Raw genomic sequence first — 18,798 nt, 5'->3', positions numbered from 1 at the left:
AATAAGTTTACTGTAGTAGAAAGCTCTTGTACCTACCATTAAGTATAGTGTTGGAGTAAAATCATCCCACTTCAAAGTGTTCCACCACTGTTGAGTTAGATCCTGTTTTTTGTAAAGTAAAAAACTGACACGGTTGGGCTTTTTCCTGAATTGCTGTTACAATGTGGCTTGAAAAACTTATGAACGGCAGCAAACAAAAATAACTTACGCAAATAACCCCAAGTTTTGATTTTAAATCGTAAAAACTCATCTAATCCTCAAAAAACTCAATTTCCACAATACAAACAAACGCAAACTGTCACCACTATTTCCGCCATATTGGAATTTTTGACAGGCACCTTCTAGGCTTTCTAGTATAGTAGGCGGTGGTATAAAAAGAAAAAAAACCGTAACCTATCAATATCTGGATCAGGAAGAAATTTTCTTTGATTTTTCACTTACAACTTGCATTCAACTACACGAAATGATAAAAAAATATATTTCTTACTGCATCTGCATAAATTTGTGTATAAAAGGAAAACCGCTAACTCCAGCATTAAGAGTGACATATTTAGGCTTTCTAGTATAGAAGGGCTGTGCTTGTATACGCGAAACCCGAAATCACAGACACCTTTGATAATGATGACAGTGACAGTTAGTTCTGTCGGTAATGGTGGATGTCAAAGATAATTAATGTGGGTCTATCTCTCTTGGTTTAATATAAATAAAAAAAGATATCCGGTTGGCACTGTCAGAGAGCCGTGATTGTGAGGTCAAAGTCATATTTTTTGTTGTACTTACAGGAAAAGTTTGTTGAGTATGATTTTTGTTTAAAGTTAACAAAGGTGATCAAGTTCTGTTGGTGAGTTGGCCCAAGAAGTATCTCTTTTTTACATTTTCTGTTATTCCATACATATTTTACTGGTTTGATAGTTACAATAGTGGGACCTAGTCTAATAAGCAGCTGTAAAGTCCAATCAAAAAAATTTTTAAATATTTTCTCCTTTTTGAGAATACAGTAGTTATATTATTAAAGACAAACTGGGTTATTGTTACCTCCTGTTCTATTTTCTCAATGTGCCGCGAGTTCTAGATTTCGTTTGTTGTGCCCACGCCAAGTGTTTTTGAGGTTAGACTGCAGAAACGCAATCAAACCTAAAAACTTCCAACTTAAAAACTCTCAAATTAAAACACGCTCGTCCTCATTACCTCAAAACTTTGTTAAAACAGTAATAACTATTCAAAACTCTCAAACAAAAAACACCGGCTTGAGATTCAGCCATATTGATTTGTGTTTTGTCAGGAGGGTGTTCGGTTGTTCTTCTTTTCAATAAGCGGAACAAACCTTACAGTTACCACGTGACTAGTATGTTCACTTTCAAGGTAGAAACACATTTATTAGGTTTTATTACCTTAACCATGTTTTTATACAAATTTTTGGGACTTTCATCATTTATTTGCAACTTTACTCAATTTTTTAACTTTTCACCTATGAGATTACATATTTCCTAGGTGCTTCAATCGTAACCTGTTCAAACAATATTCGTTCATACATGACCAAGCAAATCGAACGAACACACGAACAATAATTAGCAAATACTTGACTTTCAGATAAGAAAGGCTTTAAGGAGACGTTGCAAAAAGGTATTTTTACGGCCTACTAACAAAGAGTCTGGCCGGATTGACTGCGACTGTTGGTGCTTTTTAATTTAACTGTGATTTACCTAGGAATTTGCTAACGCAAAAAAGACGTAGTAGACACATTCCACTATCGGTGGTCGACCAACTACGAAACAAAGCGGAAAATTTCATCATTCACTGTAAAGTTTAAAGCGTAAGTAGGTTTACGTGTTGGCAAAAATAACACACAATTCATAATAGGTACGCACGCATCTATAATATGTAGGTGATAAGAGGATTTATGATTTGCAAAATACTTGACTGAATTTTTTTTTAAATTTTATGTAGTATCAGTCTGAAGTGACGTTACAGTCTGGGCTAAAGTTCGAATTTAGTGAGTATTTAATAATTGTTAGAATAATAAAAAGTGATCTGGACATCTACCGGCTTTTTAAAGCACTAACTACAAGAATAAACAAAAACTTACCAAAGGATGCGCTTGAATACCTCGTCTGTAACCCATAATTCAGCTTCGGCAAAAACGACCAATCACCCAAAAACTAGTGACTTATTTCCAATTTAAACAGGACAAAATCAAACCGACTACTAAAAACCCAAACACAACTGACTGAGTTTGAAGTGAAAACCATTCAATAAACGTTGAAGGCGCGGAGTAGGAGGGGTATGCCGGGCCCCTACGCCGAGCCCCCTGATTGGTCCGAAGCAGAGGTGTGGCGCGCTTGCCCCTAGACCATCTACGGTTTTCCCGGCCGTTGTTCTTTGAGGGGTACACGTAAAGGTCACGCGATTTCGTTGGTTTGTGGTGCTATGTTCCTCAATTTTGTGCAATCGGACACGTGCCGCAAACGGCGTAGACCATCCAGGTCGATGGAATTTGAATGGAAGCTTTTTTTATGGTATCAAGTGGGGAAAGTACATTTATGTTAAGCAAACCAGTAACGGTCAGTCTATTATTTCGTAGTAAAAGGAGGCGCAAAGTAATTTGCGTATAAACCTTGGTGCAAATAGTCTGTTTCTACTAACCTTAATTGATTGAAATTAGGGTTAACAAAGTCAGAGTCGTCAGAGATTACCAAGAGCAAGATTTTAATTACCCATCTCTTACACAATTACTTTAATATTGTTTGTCAGTCACGTGACACCTGTTACTACCCGCAAAGGACCCGGTCACGTGAGAAGCTGTCAAAAACGTCATCTATGCTGTGACAGCTTTAAATCGACCGCTTTAGCTTTCATTTTGTATTAGTGTTGGAAAACGTTTTGTAATCAATACTGGTTTACAATTACAATTATTATAATTATAAAACGAATTATTGTTGAAATTTAAGATTTTTCATTTTTTTCAGTAAAATTACCGGACACTTTCTGAAAAATGTTGTATACCTAACCTCAACACTTCAAAATAATGAATTTTGAAAAAAATATTATTTATAAATTTATCCATTCTGGACAACACATTTTCGGTATAAAAGCTTTAATCTTTCGGTAGCCTGACATTTCTACTATATATGGTATACAGAGTGATCAAAAGACAAGTTCAAGAGCTACAAATTGGTATATTGAACCACCCTGTATCTGTCAAAATAACAGAGTTATGGGCTGTCACAGTAAAAACTGTCAAAATCAAACAACTCAGTTTTAACAGTAAATAACTCACTTATTCGACGTTGTAGGTAAAAACGCTATACAGGGTGGTCAAAAGAGAATATCATGGACAACAAATTGATATATTAAGTCACCCTATAATTGTCAAAATACCCGAGTTATTGACAATACAACGGAGTAGTTTACAGGGTGATTCAATAAATTTTTAACATCTTTGTAACTTGTTTAATTTTCATTTTATAAAAAAATACCAAATATGAATCTTGTAGATATTTGCATATACTTTATTTCTAGTAGTATACAGGGTGTCCCAAATTTGAGCAACAAACCAAACTTTTTTTATTCGATTTTTGGAATCTACGTCAAATTCTAGGCCTACTTGGTGTAAAATGTTTGTATCGATATTCAATTGTTTTTGCTCTAGCAGCCTTACTTTGACCACCCTCCTCGAAGCAGAAATTCCCAATTTGAGCGAAATTTTTGTGCACTTTTATAAACGGACTCGGTACACCCTGTATAAACGCATGGTATAACAAAAGAAAGCTAATGAACGGGGCTATCACGTGACGTTCAGCGGGCACGACTATGTTGTCCCGTTTAGCCGGTAGAGGGCGTCAAAGTTGACTCTCGTTTTTTGCCGTTTTTATTCAATATCTCAGGAACGTTTCAGGTTAGAGGTATGAAATTTTCACCACAAATGCACCTCGATGGGATACAACTTTTACCTTCTATACACTTTTGGTACCACGCACCGTTTGACTTTAAAAAATTAAAAACTAGAATTGTCAAGAAAGTTTAAGTAAAATTTTTAATTTTCAAAATTAACCTCAACTGCCTAAATACTTTCAACTTAATAGTACAAAAATGTAAAAATTAAATTATTTCTGAATTTTCAGATTTTCCAATTTTTCCGGAAAATTTTACATCCCTGAGAACAAGTATCAGGAGATAACATATACTCCGTTTGTGCATTCAGCGACCAAAACGGAAGTCATCCATCTTTCGCCACGACATTCGCCTACTGCGCAATTGAATAAAACTTCCAAGTTAATCGTAAAACAGTTTTGTTTATATTTGGTGGTATGTGAAGTTAAAAACCGCAAAGATTTGTTGTTTTTGTTTGTTTTGCTTTTCGGTCCGTTAAAGATTAATTTTTACAAACTTAAATTAGTTGAATTATTATTGACTACACCTAAACTGACTTTTGGAAATGAATTTTGAGAAAGTGTCAAAAGTTTATGCTACATAAAAACATTATTTGTATAAAAATCAAGTTAATTTGACGGTTGATGCCTGTGTATTTGTAATAATTAACAGCTAGGTTTTTAGCTGAAATCATGAAATCTGTGATTTGACAGTTGGACACATTTTGAAATAACACCACGTGAATCACTGTCAACGGTCATAGTTGTTTAGCTGTCAAATAGATATTGTTCAAACATTTTTCTGGTCGGAAAAGTTTCGGAAAACTTTTTCGTAAAGGAAAAGTAACATGTTTATGTTTTGAGAATTTGTGGAAAATACAAGATATTCTTTTTCTTAAGAGATGACAGACAACTAAAATAAGCCACAAAAAAAAAACACATTACGTGACCGAATTTAGTTTGATTTTTCATTCTGTATGTTGCGCAACATTTTGTAACTTTTCAAAATATAAATATCATCGTTAGACCAAGTCAAGTCTGTTGAATACAAACACTCAAAGTTAATCAAAATACATTGATTTCGTCGCTTTTGTCTACATAAGGGGAAGGTGAATTGCCCCTATGCTTTATAATACGTGTCAATTTCAATTAAAATTGTCTTCAAAAAGAATCAGTTAATTACTGTAATAAAAGTTGTTCTTCTGTAAATTATAAATATTTTTCTTGTACCAGCATCTTATATTATGGAATTATTTATATTTTCTGGCAATATGGTGAATGAGAAAAGCACGCAGTGTCGACTGGTTGATGTCTGATGATGGATTAACAGGCAAAACTCGTCATTATTAAAAACTTACACCCTAACCAGTGATTGCTGTTTTTTTACATTTGCCCTGAACAGGGAAAAATGCATAATCGGTCTGTTCGCAGAGAGAAGCTCCAACTAGTAATCAGAGAAATAGATACATCCATTGGCCAGAAGTCATAAAACGTCATAGTCACGTGAGCATTCAACCAATGAAACTTGATAACCAAAAACTTTTGGTTATTTCATTTGATAACTAAAAGTTTTAGTAAATTCAAGTTGCATATAGTTCAAAATTACTATTCTATTTATTTCTTTGTATTTTGGTGTATACCACGACAAAATATGTATCGATATAAGAAAAACTACAAGTAGGGAGATTTTGTAAATTTTTGCAGAAAATTCACATTTGCCACAAACGTTTATTGATTTTGTTAACGGATCAGACAATAGCAATCCTGTCAAAATATTTTATTAAAGGAGGGTTTACACATGCATATAGATTTACTTGCGACAATAAAAAATGGTTTGCAAATTTAATTTACTTGCACACAAGTTTTTCTGGCGCAATTCATGTGTAAACTCACATGTTATGCGGTTTTGAATCACTACTTCAAAACAAATATTGCCCAAGTGATAGTATTTCTCAACGTAGAGATACTATTCATACTGCTTATCAACAATTTACTTATAAATGAATGTTTTGTTTACTAGGAAAAGTGTAGGAAAACTCGTTATAACATTAAGTGTGCACAGTAAATTTTCCACAGAAAAGTTGATTAATTACTGATATAGAAACCTTTCAAGAAAATCAATTAAGGGGCAAACAATAATACAGTTAAAATATGGCGAAAAACAAAGTAAAATGGGATGACGTGTTTTGAATGTGACAGACTTAAGAAGTTAAAAATTGTTGTAAGAAGTTGTTTCTACGTTGTAAAGGTGATATCCCATTTTCTTTGATTTTCGCCATAGTCGAAAAGTAGGTATATCGAAAAGAGTTGACTTTTAAATAGTTATTTGCGTATGAGAGAGGTAAAAGGAAGAGTTCTATGTATTCTAATTCAATACATAAAAAACTAAGTTTAATTCATTTAAAAAATTTGGCCACCACTCCAAAAAGGTTACCACTCCCAAAGTTATGGTAGTTTAATTTACGTCCCATTGATCTGAGATACGGGCCGTAAAAATAATCCAAAAAGTAATTTTTCTACTCCTACAGGAATATTGGTTCATGAACGAATACAGAATCCTATACTTTCCGTAACTGTGCGGTATGAAATAGACCAATCACAGACAATCTTCAGCGTGCGAATGAACTAGACCAATTACAGCTAATCTTGAACGTAAACAAAATAAGTCTTCTGATTGTCATCCTCACTGACAGTTGGCATCAAAACATTGCATTTTGGCTTATGTTTTGAGGCAATGAAAAAGCCGTTCAAGTTTCAGTTAGTGTTTAATTAAAGAATTAAAACATCTACTTTATTATGTGATAAAGCAAATGATACAAACATACAATTTACAATGAATCAAATCCATTCAACACTTCAACCTAAAAGACGAAGTTAATCAGCTGTCAACCGGTGACAATCCGGGACACCGGTCAAACTTTGGCTGCGTCAAAAGTGATAATGTAAACACGGAAACGTTTCAAACATTGAGTGTTTATATTATTGAAATTTAGTAAGTAATTAAAATTAGTCGTAGAAAAAATAACCTGTAAAACTCGGGCGAATTGTCCATATCTTATTCACCCTTGTTATACAAAATACTATTGTCTGTCAATTGTACGTGGTAGCATTAAATTCTTATTACTCACCTGTTCAGTCACTTTTAGAGACGGAATCTCCGTTGTACGGGTACGGGAACGAATAAGTAGTGAAAAGTTACACATTGTAAGGGTGTACTAAACGCAATACGTTAAAATTGAAACCGATTGTTTTTCCCAAAATTTATATGTTCACAAGTAGGTGTGGTGTGTAGCAATATGGAAGATAAATGTTGATTAATATCTTTATAAGACAAGCAGGATATTTATATCAGTTATTATTTTATTATATAGTATTTAGGGTTTAATTTTAAAGGATTACAACTCTAATAAAACATCAAAAATTGTATATTGTTTACTAAGGATATTCTTGAAACATGCATTGCTGTCAAAGGGTTTCACGAACTAAATGAGATTTTAAATCTCTAGTCAACGACAAAACTAACATCAAGTGATTACATGTCTATTTGCTGCTTGCTTCGATTATAATATTAAGTGACGATAATGTAGTATTTACATAATAATTAATTACAATGTTAAGTTAATTAAGATCAATGAGCCAAACCAAACACAATACTACGGCCTGGAACTAGATCTAATAGGCTTAAAAGGAATAGTGAGGCATGAGCTACGTCACGTCTGCAGTGTAAAGTAATTCTGCCACACAGTTGTGTAATCTTTCATGGTTTGTTTTGTAATACACACTAGATCAAATATCTCGTATAAAATGCATACTCTTGAATATACCGGATGGATCAAACAAGTTTAAAATAAAAAATACACGGGGCAGGCTATTTAAGTATTTAGGCCGCTTGATTTCACGCCATATGCCATTATAAACATTTTCATCTACATTTGGTGCATCATGTGATTCTAAAATCGCCTGCAGTCATTTTTGATGTTGCCATATATCCAATATTTTAAATATTTGTATTTTGTCGAACGCTACAAGGTCCCATTTTAACATTTCGACAATTTCTGCATTCAAAGAAAAGGTCAGTTCAAAAATACACCAAAAAAAATAGGAAAACTGAAATTCTCAGAATCAATAGAAGAAAAAGTACGTTTTCTGATATACTTATTAGTTTCGACATGATTAAATCATCAGGAAGCGGAGCTCTATAATTCTGAATGCAACTAGAGTGAATACATTTCATAGTGCCTTCACAAAGTGGGAGAAAAATATGAATTTTTCAGGAATTAAAAACGAAAGTATTAAGTTTCCAAGTTTCGAACTATAATCGGTTTATCAGAAAATACCCCTTAAAAACAATATGAGCATTACTCACAACCTATTATTTTCACATCTTTATTTTCATACTTACTTACTACTTAGGGATTTTTTTTATTCCGTAATCGTTAAAATCCCATCCTTTTAAACCATTTTTTCCACTAGTAACATAATAAACAAATATATTGACCGATTAGTGACTTGAGAAATTAGTTTTCTCTACCTTAATGGTCATTGTTGACCTAGGTCAATAATAGAGTCTAATCTCTAGTTCTAGTCTGGCACAAACACCAGACCTAGGTAAATAATAATGTCAATGTGCTTTAAGACATCTGACATATGAAATATACTTGACTTTGACAGAGACAGATAAATTAGGTTGTCCACCGCCTACTATACTAGAAAGCCTAGAAGGTGCTTGTCAAAAATTCCAATATGGCGAGAAAAGTGGTGACAGTTTGTATTGTGGAAATTGAGTTTTTTGAGGATTAGATGAATTTTTACGGTTTAAAATCAAAATTTGAGGTTATTTGAAGTTATTTTTGTTTGCTGCCGTTCATTAGTTTTTCAAGCCACATTGTAACAGCAAATCAGAAAAAAGCCCAACCGTGTCAGGTTTTTACTTTACAAAAAACCGGATCTAACTCAACAGTGGTTGAACACTTTGAAGTGGGATGATTTTACTCCAACACTATACTCAATGGTAGGTACAAGTACTTTCTAGTACAGTAAACTTATTAGGTACTTGTTACATGCACAAGTATGTGAGTTACATTTTAAAGCATCCTTCATTGTGAGAGCAACAAAAATAATTTTGAATGAATGTTCTTGGTAATAACATAAGAACCATTTACCAGTTTTGCTTACCTAGTTTCAAGGATTTACAGATTTTCTTATACTGAATAGTGTTTAAACTAGTTTGCTCTGTGTTGTACTTTCCAGGACAAATGTAACCAATTTGTTTGATTGTGTAAAAAAGCTCTATCTATACATATCTGGATCAGAAATGAACATTTTTTTGATTTTTCACTCACAACTTGCACTCAACTACACGAAACAATTAAAAAAACATATTTCTTACTGCATCTGCATACGTTTGTGTATAAAACGAAAACCGCTAACGCCGCCATTAAAAGTGACAGTTTAGGCTTTCTAGTATAGAGGGCGGTGGGTTGTCCCTTCATGTTGTTGTTTTGATGTTAATTTAAATTTTCAATAAAAGGACCATCAAAAATATTGTTAATAGTGGAAAAAATGCTATATTATCCACGGTTTAGACAGCTTTTATTAACATGCTTTTATTGACATGCGGTCAATAAAAGCTTCTGTCTAAACCTTGGTTAATAATATACTATTAATCCTTTCTTATCATCCTTAACTACATTCAAAGTAAACTAATTAGTTCCAGAGAAAAAATATGTTTGTGCAATAACGTAATACATATTAACGTTACATTTCTTATAATTTTCTAGTTTGGATTAAGTGATAAACCTGATAAAAGATAAAAAAATAAGACTATGTTTACTTCTTAGAAATTTGATTTTAAAGCGTTTTGTTTTAAAGGATTTAAGTTTTGTAATAAAAAGATTATTGGTCAATAACAGCTGATTTAATTTTTTTTTAGTACAAACAGTTTCAAAGCTTATTGTGGATACTAAAATAGTTGTTTACCTAACAAAAGTGCGGAAAGTGGTACTTAAAAAAAAACAGTAGGAAAAATGTATGGTATAAAATAAACATTCCTTTCTAAATACCTAGTTTATAAAATATTTAAGTCTTGAACCTTTAGTATTTTTTGATTGACTACTATAATATGAAAGAAGAAAACTTAAAATACTAATAAATCAATAAACTGTATTATAATTAAAAATTAGCATAAAATTATGGATTTCTTTGACAATTTTCATTTATTTAAACAACAACACAACAATCTTGGCACCTGACACCCTGTATAGATTGCTTTAACTACGAATATTGTTTTGCTTTAGGTTTATGGCTATTATTTTATTTTTAACGTTCTTTCCTCCAATAAGTTCTCAAAGACCTTGAAATGCCAACAGACAATAAACAGGTCACCCTGTATGTCTCATCATCAGAAAATTTTAAATTACTGATGTAGAGATACTCCCTTGAAATCTAATGGGTTTGGTATTAGATAAAATACAATTTTAAAGATACAAAAAAGCATACTTTTTAAAATTGAAGTAATTTACTATTTTTTGGCTTATACCGAGTGATTCTTAAATTATGACCATTTTTTTGTAAAAGGTACCTTGTGGTCTAAGTCTTTAGTTACTCTGTTACAGAACAGGTCACGTGTCCAATTTAATTTGCGTTTTTTTAAAATGGAAACACACTTTTGTTGCAAATTGTTTGCAGTACGGCAATATTTTGATACTGAGTGGTCCCAAAGATGTGACTATGTATATTTAAACCAGGAACCAAAAAATGTTTGTTTTTAAATGTAACCTCAGAAGGTTAAACCATAAACCAGGTCCTAAATTCACGTTAAAAAAAACTGTTACTATAAAGTGGAAAATCGAAAATATTTTATGTTATTATATGTAAAATGTAAAAAAATTTGGTAAAATTTTCAAGCGTCAAAGTCAAATTGTTAAATACAGTATTAAAATGACAAACTTTGATAATTATATTGCCTTTTTTTTTGAAATAAAGCAAAATTTTTAAAAGTCTGTATTTCCGCAATTTTTGGAACCGTAAAAAGCTCTAATTCGTCTTGAACTCTTCTTTCACCTCCTGTAAAAGAGCACAAAGATTTGACCTATACAGAGTATTCAAAACAGCAAAAGAAAACCAGTTTTTCTTGGAATTTGTATCCAAATTTTCGAAAATTTTTATCTCCATTATTTTTTGGATTCTAGCGACAAATTTTACAAATTTCAATTTTACAAAATCCTTACTCGTTTCTCGTTCTTGGGAGGTATTTACATAAAATGCAGAAAATAGTCAATAATGATTTAGATAGTTCGTATGGCTTAATAATAATAGTTTAAGGTGTTAATGTATCTAAATTGAAATGGTGTTAATTTGGAAAAAAGGACAAACTGATTAATTTTAATTACAGTAACCTAAGCATAAAAATTGATAATGAAGAAGTCATGAAAGTTGAGCAAATGAAGTACCTGGAAGTCTTGCTAGATTCAGAACTGAATTTTCATGCTAATGCGGACTGTATCTGGAGAGAATTGTCTAAAAAAGTGACATTTATTTCTAGAGTACGAAAAAACTTGTCAAAATACACTAAAAAACTGTTGTATAACAGCATAACTGCACTACACTTGCAATTTTGCTCTACATTGCTGTATAGTGTACCGAGTTACAAAATTAATAGATTGCAGATTATTCAAAATAGAGCATTACGCACTATTTTGCAATGTAATGTTAAATATAGTAGATTTAATGTCTTTAAATATATAGTATCCGTTTTTTTATTTCAATTTAAGAATAATCGGTTGCCTCATTATATCTGTGAAAAAGTTAAAAAATTTAGCAATGTACATTCATATAATACTAGAAATTGTAAAATGACTTTATACTTGTTGACAAGTGCAAAACTGATCAAATCAAAAATTCAGTTTTGAATCGGGGATTGTATGAATTTAATAAGATACCCAGTGATATTATAGACTGTGATAACATTAGTGTATTCAAACAGTTGTTAAGAAAATATGTAAGATGCGAACTTTAACTTTATATACTATAACTTTATTTTAATTTGTATTTCGCCGGTTAATTACTTTTATCTTTTCAATTTTTTTATTGGATTAATTTGTTTGTAGCTTTGCTGATAAATGAACATTATTATTATTTCCTGGTTGTAACTTGCAAGAAGCTTCCTAGAGTGCACTTGAGTTATTTTTAATGTTGTTACTTACATATCTTTTAAAGCATTCGGTATAAAAATTTGCAGAACAGAATGTCCCATTTAAACAAATTACAGGTTTAAATTTTCCTGCAGCAAAACGGACAATTTTTTAAACTTATATATGACGATCACATCTAGTACAACAAGCACTTGGTATAAATCCATAAAATGCTCTATTATTACAATCTAGAGGACTCTGAATATACAAGGTGACCCATTTAAAAAAAAACTACCATCAACACTATTCTCGACCTGACATTTTGATTTCAGTTGAATAACTTTGAAACTTTGTTCAGATATAAGTGGATTAATGATCCAAAAACAGTATCAAATGTTGATACTTACCTCGGGAGTTACAAAAGGACTCAAATCAACGTTTTTACACTTCATATCGCACGCATACACGATTATCTACCAAACTATTATCATAACTTTTTCTAAACAACAACAATTTATAGAAAGAGCTCAGCTGTTTTAATTTGCGTGGCCGGAAATTCTCTTACTCAATGAGAATCCAGGGTCACCTTCACTTGTCTATAACTCGAATTTTCACTTATCCAGACTTTCCAATTGCTTTCTCCTGCGCTTGTCTCAACCGGAAAAGGTTTGGTCGATACGTATTTTCAGGAGCGGCTTTAAAATCTACAATGTTTGAATTTTTTCGTTAAATTTTAATTGCAAAACTAGTTAACTTCTAGCTTAATTTGTGTGTTATCTGTAATTATTGTTACAGTGTGTTACAATTTCCAAATAAAACCAGTTTGAATCGGTTCGAAAGTTAATTAGACGAGCGCCAGTGTCCTGGCCTGAAAACGTCTACAAGGCTCGACCACACCTCCAGAATTCGGGAACATTCGATGGGAAATCCTTGGTTTATGACGTCAAGAGGCGTGTTTATGAGGTCACGGTCACGTGGGTAACACGTGTACCAGAAAAACCGATTACGTAATGCTACGTAATACATTTTAATTAACTGGTAGTAAATATTGTCCAATCTTGGTGTATTATTGTTGGACAACTTTGTATGGTGCTTAGAGGTACAAACTTTTAAACTAGTGTTAATTTGCTTTTTTTCCTCCTTCCTGTATAAGTGTATGAATGAAAAAACAACTGCAAAACGAGATTTTTAATGAAAGTCTCCTCATAACCTGTACCACCCTGTAAAATTTTATTAATCTTTGTGCTCAAAAATTCTGTATTTTTATAGAGTGTGTCCAAAAATGACCATCCAATCCATGATAATCTTGAAATTGGTAAACAATGCTAATTGGGACAACGCTTATTATATTTGTAGTATTTTACAAATCGGTTTACAGCGTTGTCAAATTCTTGTAGTTCCCCACATTTTGGTGGGAAGTTTTTTTAAATACGGACCTGGATTTTGTTGTCATCATAGGCAAACTACGCAATTTAACGATGTGTTCCACAAATTTGCATTTTGCAAAATTACTTTTAGAAATGTAGGGAAAAGAACGGTTCTTTTACTATATTTACCAAAATTCTCATGCACGTCGTTTGGAACACTGTGTATCTTAAAACAAAACAAAAATAAATTAAATTAAAAGTTACTACGTTTCTAAGCAAAATATTATAATGATGATAAAATATAATATTCATATGGTTCAAATTAGCTTAAAACTAATACCTAACCAGTTGGAATTTACTATAATAAGCATTTAGAACTAACGCAAGCTAAATATGACTCTATTGTAATGATATCCTGAAAAATAAAGGTTGATTTGATTTGTTATTTACTATTTAAGAGATTTTGGCTTATCATTTTATGAATAATAAAATAAATGAAGTAAAACTTTTCTGACAAAATGATTCTTGTACCAAATGAGTTCCAATCTTATAACTTTTCTGAAATATAGCATACAGCTTTTTGTTACTTTTCATTTTTACCTCCTTACTTTTACCTTAGTTTTTACCTAAATGACGCGAATGTAAAGATATTGTTATTTAAACAATTTGTAATTTACGACTAATTTATTGGCAGCTCTCAAAATAACTGTCAAAATCTCAGAAACACGTCTTGTTCCGAAAACTGTAAGAAAACTGTGGTACACTGTAATTTTTGCAAATTCTAGGCAAATTTGGACAGTTATGACATATCATGTGGTTTTTGGTGGATAATTTAGCTAGGCAGTCACGTGACTACTGTCAAAATAATTGTCATAAATCTCAAAAACACGTTTTGTAACGAATACTGCAAGAAAACTTTTCTAAACCCTGGTTTTTGCAACTTTTGAGCACCGTTTGACAGTCAGAAAATTGCTTGTGAAACCCACTTGGAGTGAGAAAATGACTGTTTTAAGCACATTTTTGGAATCTGCATTAAATTTCCTATCCAATAACCTGATAAATCACTACAAAATTTAGTACAGTCAGAGAGAAAAGCGGTGTCAAACTTTGAACTGCCAGAAACACAGTTCGAAAGTATAGTCAGGGCCAAAATTGGGTATAAAACCCACTTGCAGTGAGAAAATGACTGTTTTAAGAACGTTTTTGGAATGCTCATTAGATTTCCTATCCAATAACCTAATAAGACACTACAAAATTTAATACAGTCAGGGAGAAAAGCGGTGTCAAACTTTGAACTGCCAGAAACACAGTTTGAAAGGTTAGTCAGCGACAAAATTGGGTATAAAACCCAATTGTAGTGAGAAAATTACTGTTTTAAGCACATTTTTGGAATCCTCATTAAATTTCCTATCCAATAACCTGATAAGACACTTCAAAATTGAGTACAGTCAGAGAGAAAAGCGGTGTCAAACTTTGAACTGCCAGAAACACAGTTTGAAAGGATAGTCAGGGATAAAATTGGGTATAAAACCCACTTGGAGTAAGAAAATGACTGTTTTAAGCACATTTTTGGAATCCTCATTAAATTTCCTATCCAATAACCTGATAAATCACTACAAAATTTAGTACAGTCAGAGAGAAAAGCGGTGTCAAACTTTGACCTGCTAGAAACACAGTTCGAAAGGATAGTCAGGGACAAAATTGGGTATAAAACCCAATTGGAGTGAGAAAATGACTGTTTTAAGCACGTTTCTGGAATGCTCATTAGATTTCCTATCCAATAACCTGATAAAACACTACAAAATTTAGTACAGTCAGAGAGAAAAGCGGTGTCAAACTTTGAACTGCCAGAAACACAGTTCGAAAGGATAGTCAGGGACAAAATTGGGTATAAAACCCAATTGTAGTGAGAAAATGACTGTTTTAAGCACCTTTTTGTAAACCTCATTAAATTTCCTATTCAATAACCTGATAAAACACTACAAAATTTAGTACAGTCAGGGAGAAAAGCGGTGTCAAACTTTGACCTGCTAGAAACACAGTTCGAAAGGATAGTCAGGGACAAAATTGGGTATAAAACCCAATTGGAGTGAGAAAATGACTGTTTTAAGCACATTTTTGGAATCCTCATTAAATTTCCTATCCAATAACCTGATAAAACACTGCAAAATTTAGTACAACCCCTTTTTACTATGCCAAATACTTCATTTTTCTGGCATACAATCACCACAATAATTTAAAGAAAATCGCATTATTATTAACTTAGATATCAAGCGGGACACACTGTATATTTAGATACATATTATGTATGTAACTGTTTTAAGTGAACATTGAACTCATCTGTAAATATTTAATTTGGAAGATATCTACGACAAGATTGTATTTTAGAGGGAAGTAAATTTGCACTAAAAATATTTGTTCGATATTGGAAATACATCAGGTAATAAGTTTACAATGTAATTACGGTTGAAATTAGCTCTTGTAACCATTTATTTCAGACTAATGGGATTTGCCATAAGCATTGAGAATTAGGACAAGCAAAATACGACTTAATTGACAATTAATATAACTCTTTCTGAAAATTTGTAAATATGTTATTTAGAAACTTTTTAAAGTAACATTATTGCATTTATTGAGAGACATTGAAAATAGTTGTTTGCTATTAAAAAAAGCAAATGTAATTAGGTTTCAAATTACGTTAAACAAATTTCTATTCAAATAATATTGGATTTACCATCAATATTTGACTATAACTGTTTTATTAAGCACTTTGTAAATGTTTAGCCAATAAGGCAACATTGCATTTTTCCGGGAATTAAATTCTAAATATTTGTTTGACATTGAAAAGTTTCTTTTACAGTAACCGCAATTATTTCAAACCACTGTATAAAAAAAATTAGTGTGGGTTAGTTAAGTGTGCATAATACCGGGTGTGTCCTGTGATTTCAGCATATTCCTTAAATTCTTAGAACAACGATAAATTACAAAAATCCCCTGCGCCTATAAATTATTATATTAATTAGCTGGTTTGACACCATACATACATTATTATTATTATACCTACGACCTCAGTGTAAATAGCTATTTACGTATAGTTACATAATGAACCTCTTTACGCACAGTTTTAAGATCGGCCACAACTATCGCTCTAATGCTGGGAAAAATTGATTTTGTTTAAATTTCTTCCTTTATCAGAGTATATTAGATGGAGATCATCGCGTAATGCATTGTTCATACAGTTTTAAGTAACTACCACTTTGTCTAGAATATTATTTGCAATAGCAAAGACAGTCATATTACTGAAAGTTTTCCCTTTCTTCTTAATAACTGTAACCATAAATAATTATTTTAAGAACAACACTAATAATTATTTAAGTAACATGATTTGTGAATTTTTTTTATTACGTTATTATTTTTTTCTTTAGTGGCATAATACCAATGATTAGTACATATATGATGTCAATACGTTGAAAATATACTTTTTTTAATGAAAAGTTACTCTGAATTATATGAATTGCGAAAACAGGACTTTCCATTTGGTCGTAGGTAAAGTGTAGTAAGTCACAAGTGCTCTAAGGCATTTTACGCACTATATGGAAAAAGTTACTGTAATGTAATGTGTAATTCCATGAGCTTCTTACAGCACTAGTTACGTAATATACTATTATATTTAAATTTTACGTATGAGTATTATTAGGTCACATACCTCATTGGTTACGTGTTCGTATTCATCACCGTGTTGCGGTCCATGATCGAGTTCAACCCTTCCTAAATCGTTCAAAATGGTAATAACACGTTTAACGCGCATTTTTTTAACACTGAATTGATTTTTTTACGAAAAATCTGGAGCAACCGGAGCACAAGAATTTAAACTTCACACTAAACACAGAATGAGCGGCCCGTTCCCAATTTATCGATGGGTATCTACGCAATTGGTAATTTGTGATCTAATTGGCTGCTATTAAAGTTAACGAGAAGACTATGTACGTTTTTTTAGATATCTTAATCGTGTGTTATAGCATGTGAGTGTCACTAATGTACATACACACACATGCAAATATGTACCTTTTATAAATTGTAAATTCAGTTCAGAGTTTTTTTTAATGTTTAGTGAAAAGGATCTTGAAAACAAGCAAAGTTACAAAGTCGGTTATTTCATTTTGACAACTGTTTTAGTAGTTATTTACCTAACGCTGATTGCATTTGTTTGATTAGATTTCGCTAGCGAGTGCGGAAAAGACACTTTCGGCACGTATTAGGTACAATATTTTTCCTACGATCCCGCAGAAAACTACAATGAGAACATTAGCATTTCACAATTAGTATTTATGTAGGGGGTTACAATAGAAAATTAGTCAATTAAATTTCTTACAGGTAGGTTGTCAGTTGTCAGTTTAGATTTTAGACGTCGTCAAAATATTTTTCCTAAGATCACTACCATACTACTCAGGTAAAACAGTTTATTTAAATTGTAATACATTAACAAGAAGTTATTAAATAGTCACTTGAATTGAACATGTAAAAAAAATAACTAAATATAACGTATAATTAAATTTTAATAATTTAACGAAAGCCATTATCAATGCAATCAAAATCGTGCGGTAAAGTACTTTTTATTATACTTAACAGAAAATACTACATTTTCAACTGTTTATAAAATACAGTAAATATGACATTTTCGGAACAGCGCACGGAAATTTTTTTCCGATCCCTCCTTCCGTGCGCTTAATAATAAACATAGATATCCATGATACTAGATATCCTATGGCAACCCGAAGAAAAAAAAGAAACGAGTAATGTGTCTATAGCAACGATTTATTTATTAATGACAAATTTTATTTTCTGTCAGTGAAAATTAAGTATTTATGTATTTATTACATTTTGCAAAAATGAATTCAGATTGTGAAGAAAATCGGGATATTCCCGAAAATATCTTACAACGAGCGGCAGAAGTGAGTGCAGATTTATTACCAGTGAAATCCAGGTTGAGATATGAACAAGAATATAACAGTTTTACCGAATGGCGGACTCAGAAACGAATCAAAATTGTGAGTGACGATATTCTTTTAGTATATTTTTCTGAAAAAGCCAACACTATGAAATCCTCCACTTTATGGAGTCGATTCTCTATGTTAAAGAGTTGTTTGGCAATAAAAGAAAATACTCACCATCAATATCCAAAAACGATTGCTTTTTTGAAACGACAAGCTGTAGGATATATACCAAAGAAATCCAAGATTCTTACAGCAGAACAAGTAACCAAATTTTTATGTGAAGCTTCAGATGGAGAATATCTACTAGCAAAATTAATTTTAGTGTTTGGCATCTTCGGTGCATGCCGCAGAGATGATTTAATACGTTTGAGTTTAGATGATGTGGAAGATAATGGGCGTTTCCTTGTCGTGTTCTTACGAGATGGAAAAACTCACA

General features: G+C 32.0%; 1 protein-coding gene and 2 long non-coding RNA genes across 9 annotated transcripts in view; 2 read left to right on the top strand and 1 right to left on the bottom strand.

Annotated features, from left to right (window-relative positions):
- Nucleotides 1–18,798, bottom strand: part of Hex-A (Hexokinase A) — a 55,696-nt gene that overhangs the window by 28,057 nt on the left and 8,841 nt on the right. Inside the window, exon 1 of one of the 7 annotated variants that reach the window (XM_081996221.1) lies at nt 17,075–17,200. The exons of 1 other annotated variant lie outside the window; for it this stretch is intronic. In XM_081996221.1, coding sequence (XP_081852347.1) covers nt 17,075–17,176 — 102 coding nt within the window. In that variant the 5' untranslated portion in view covers nt 17,177–17,200. Of the gene's footprint in view, nt 1–2,086; nt 2,254–6,997; nt 7,160–12,408; nt 12,549–17,074; nt 17,201–18,798 lie in introns of those variants that run through there. 5 more of the 7 variants (XM_081996220.1, XM_081996219.1, XM_081996223.1 and 2 more) reach the window with 5 other exon arrangements.
- Nucleotides 735–13,181, top strand: LOC145740645 (uncharacterized). The gene is made up of 2 exons (XR_014181496.1): nt 735–858; nt 12,797–13,181. It is a non-coding gene; the product is annotated as an uncharacterized LOC145740645 (long non-coding RNA).
- Nucleotides 1,490–1,814, top strand: LOC145740647 (uncharacterized). The gene is made up of 2 exons (XR_014181498.1): nt 1,490–1,623; nt 1,708–1,814. It is a non-coding gene; the product is annotated as an uncharacterized LOC145740647 (long non-coding RNA).

Source organism: Ips typographus, linkage group LG2, assembly GCF_016097725.1.
Source record: "Ips typographus isolate SLU linkage group LG2, UJ_Ityp_2.0, whole genome shotgun sequence".
NCBI lineage: Eukaryota > Metazoa > Arthropoda > Insecta > Coleoptera > Curculionidae > Ips > Ips typographus.
The sequence above is the reverse complement of the archived record's forward strand: the minus strand, read 5'-3'. Positions and strand labels throughout refer to the sequence as shown.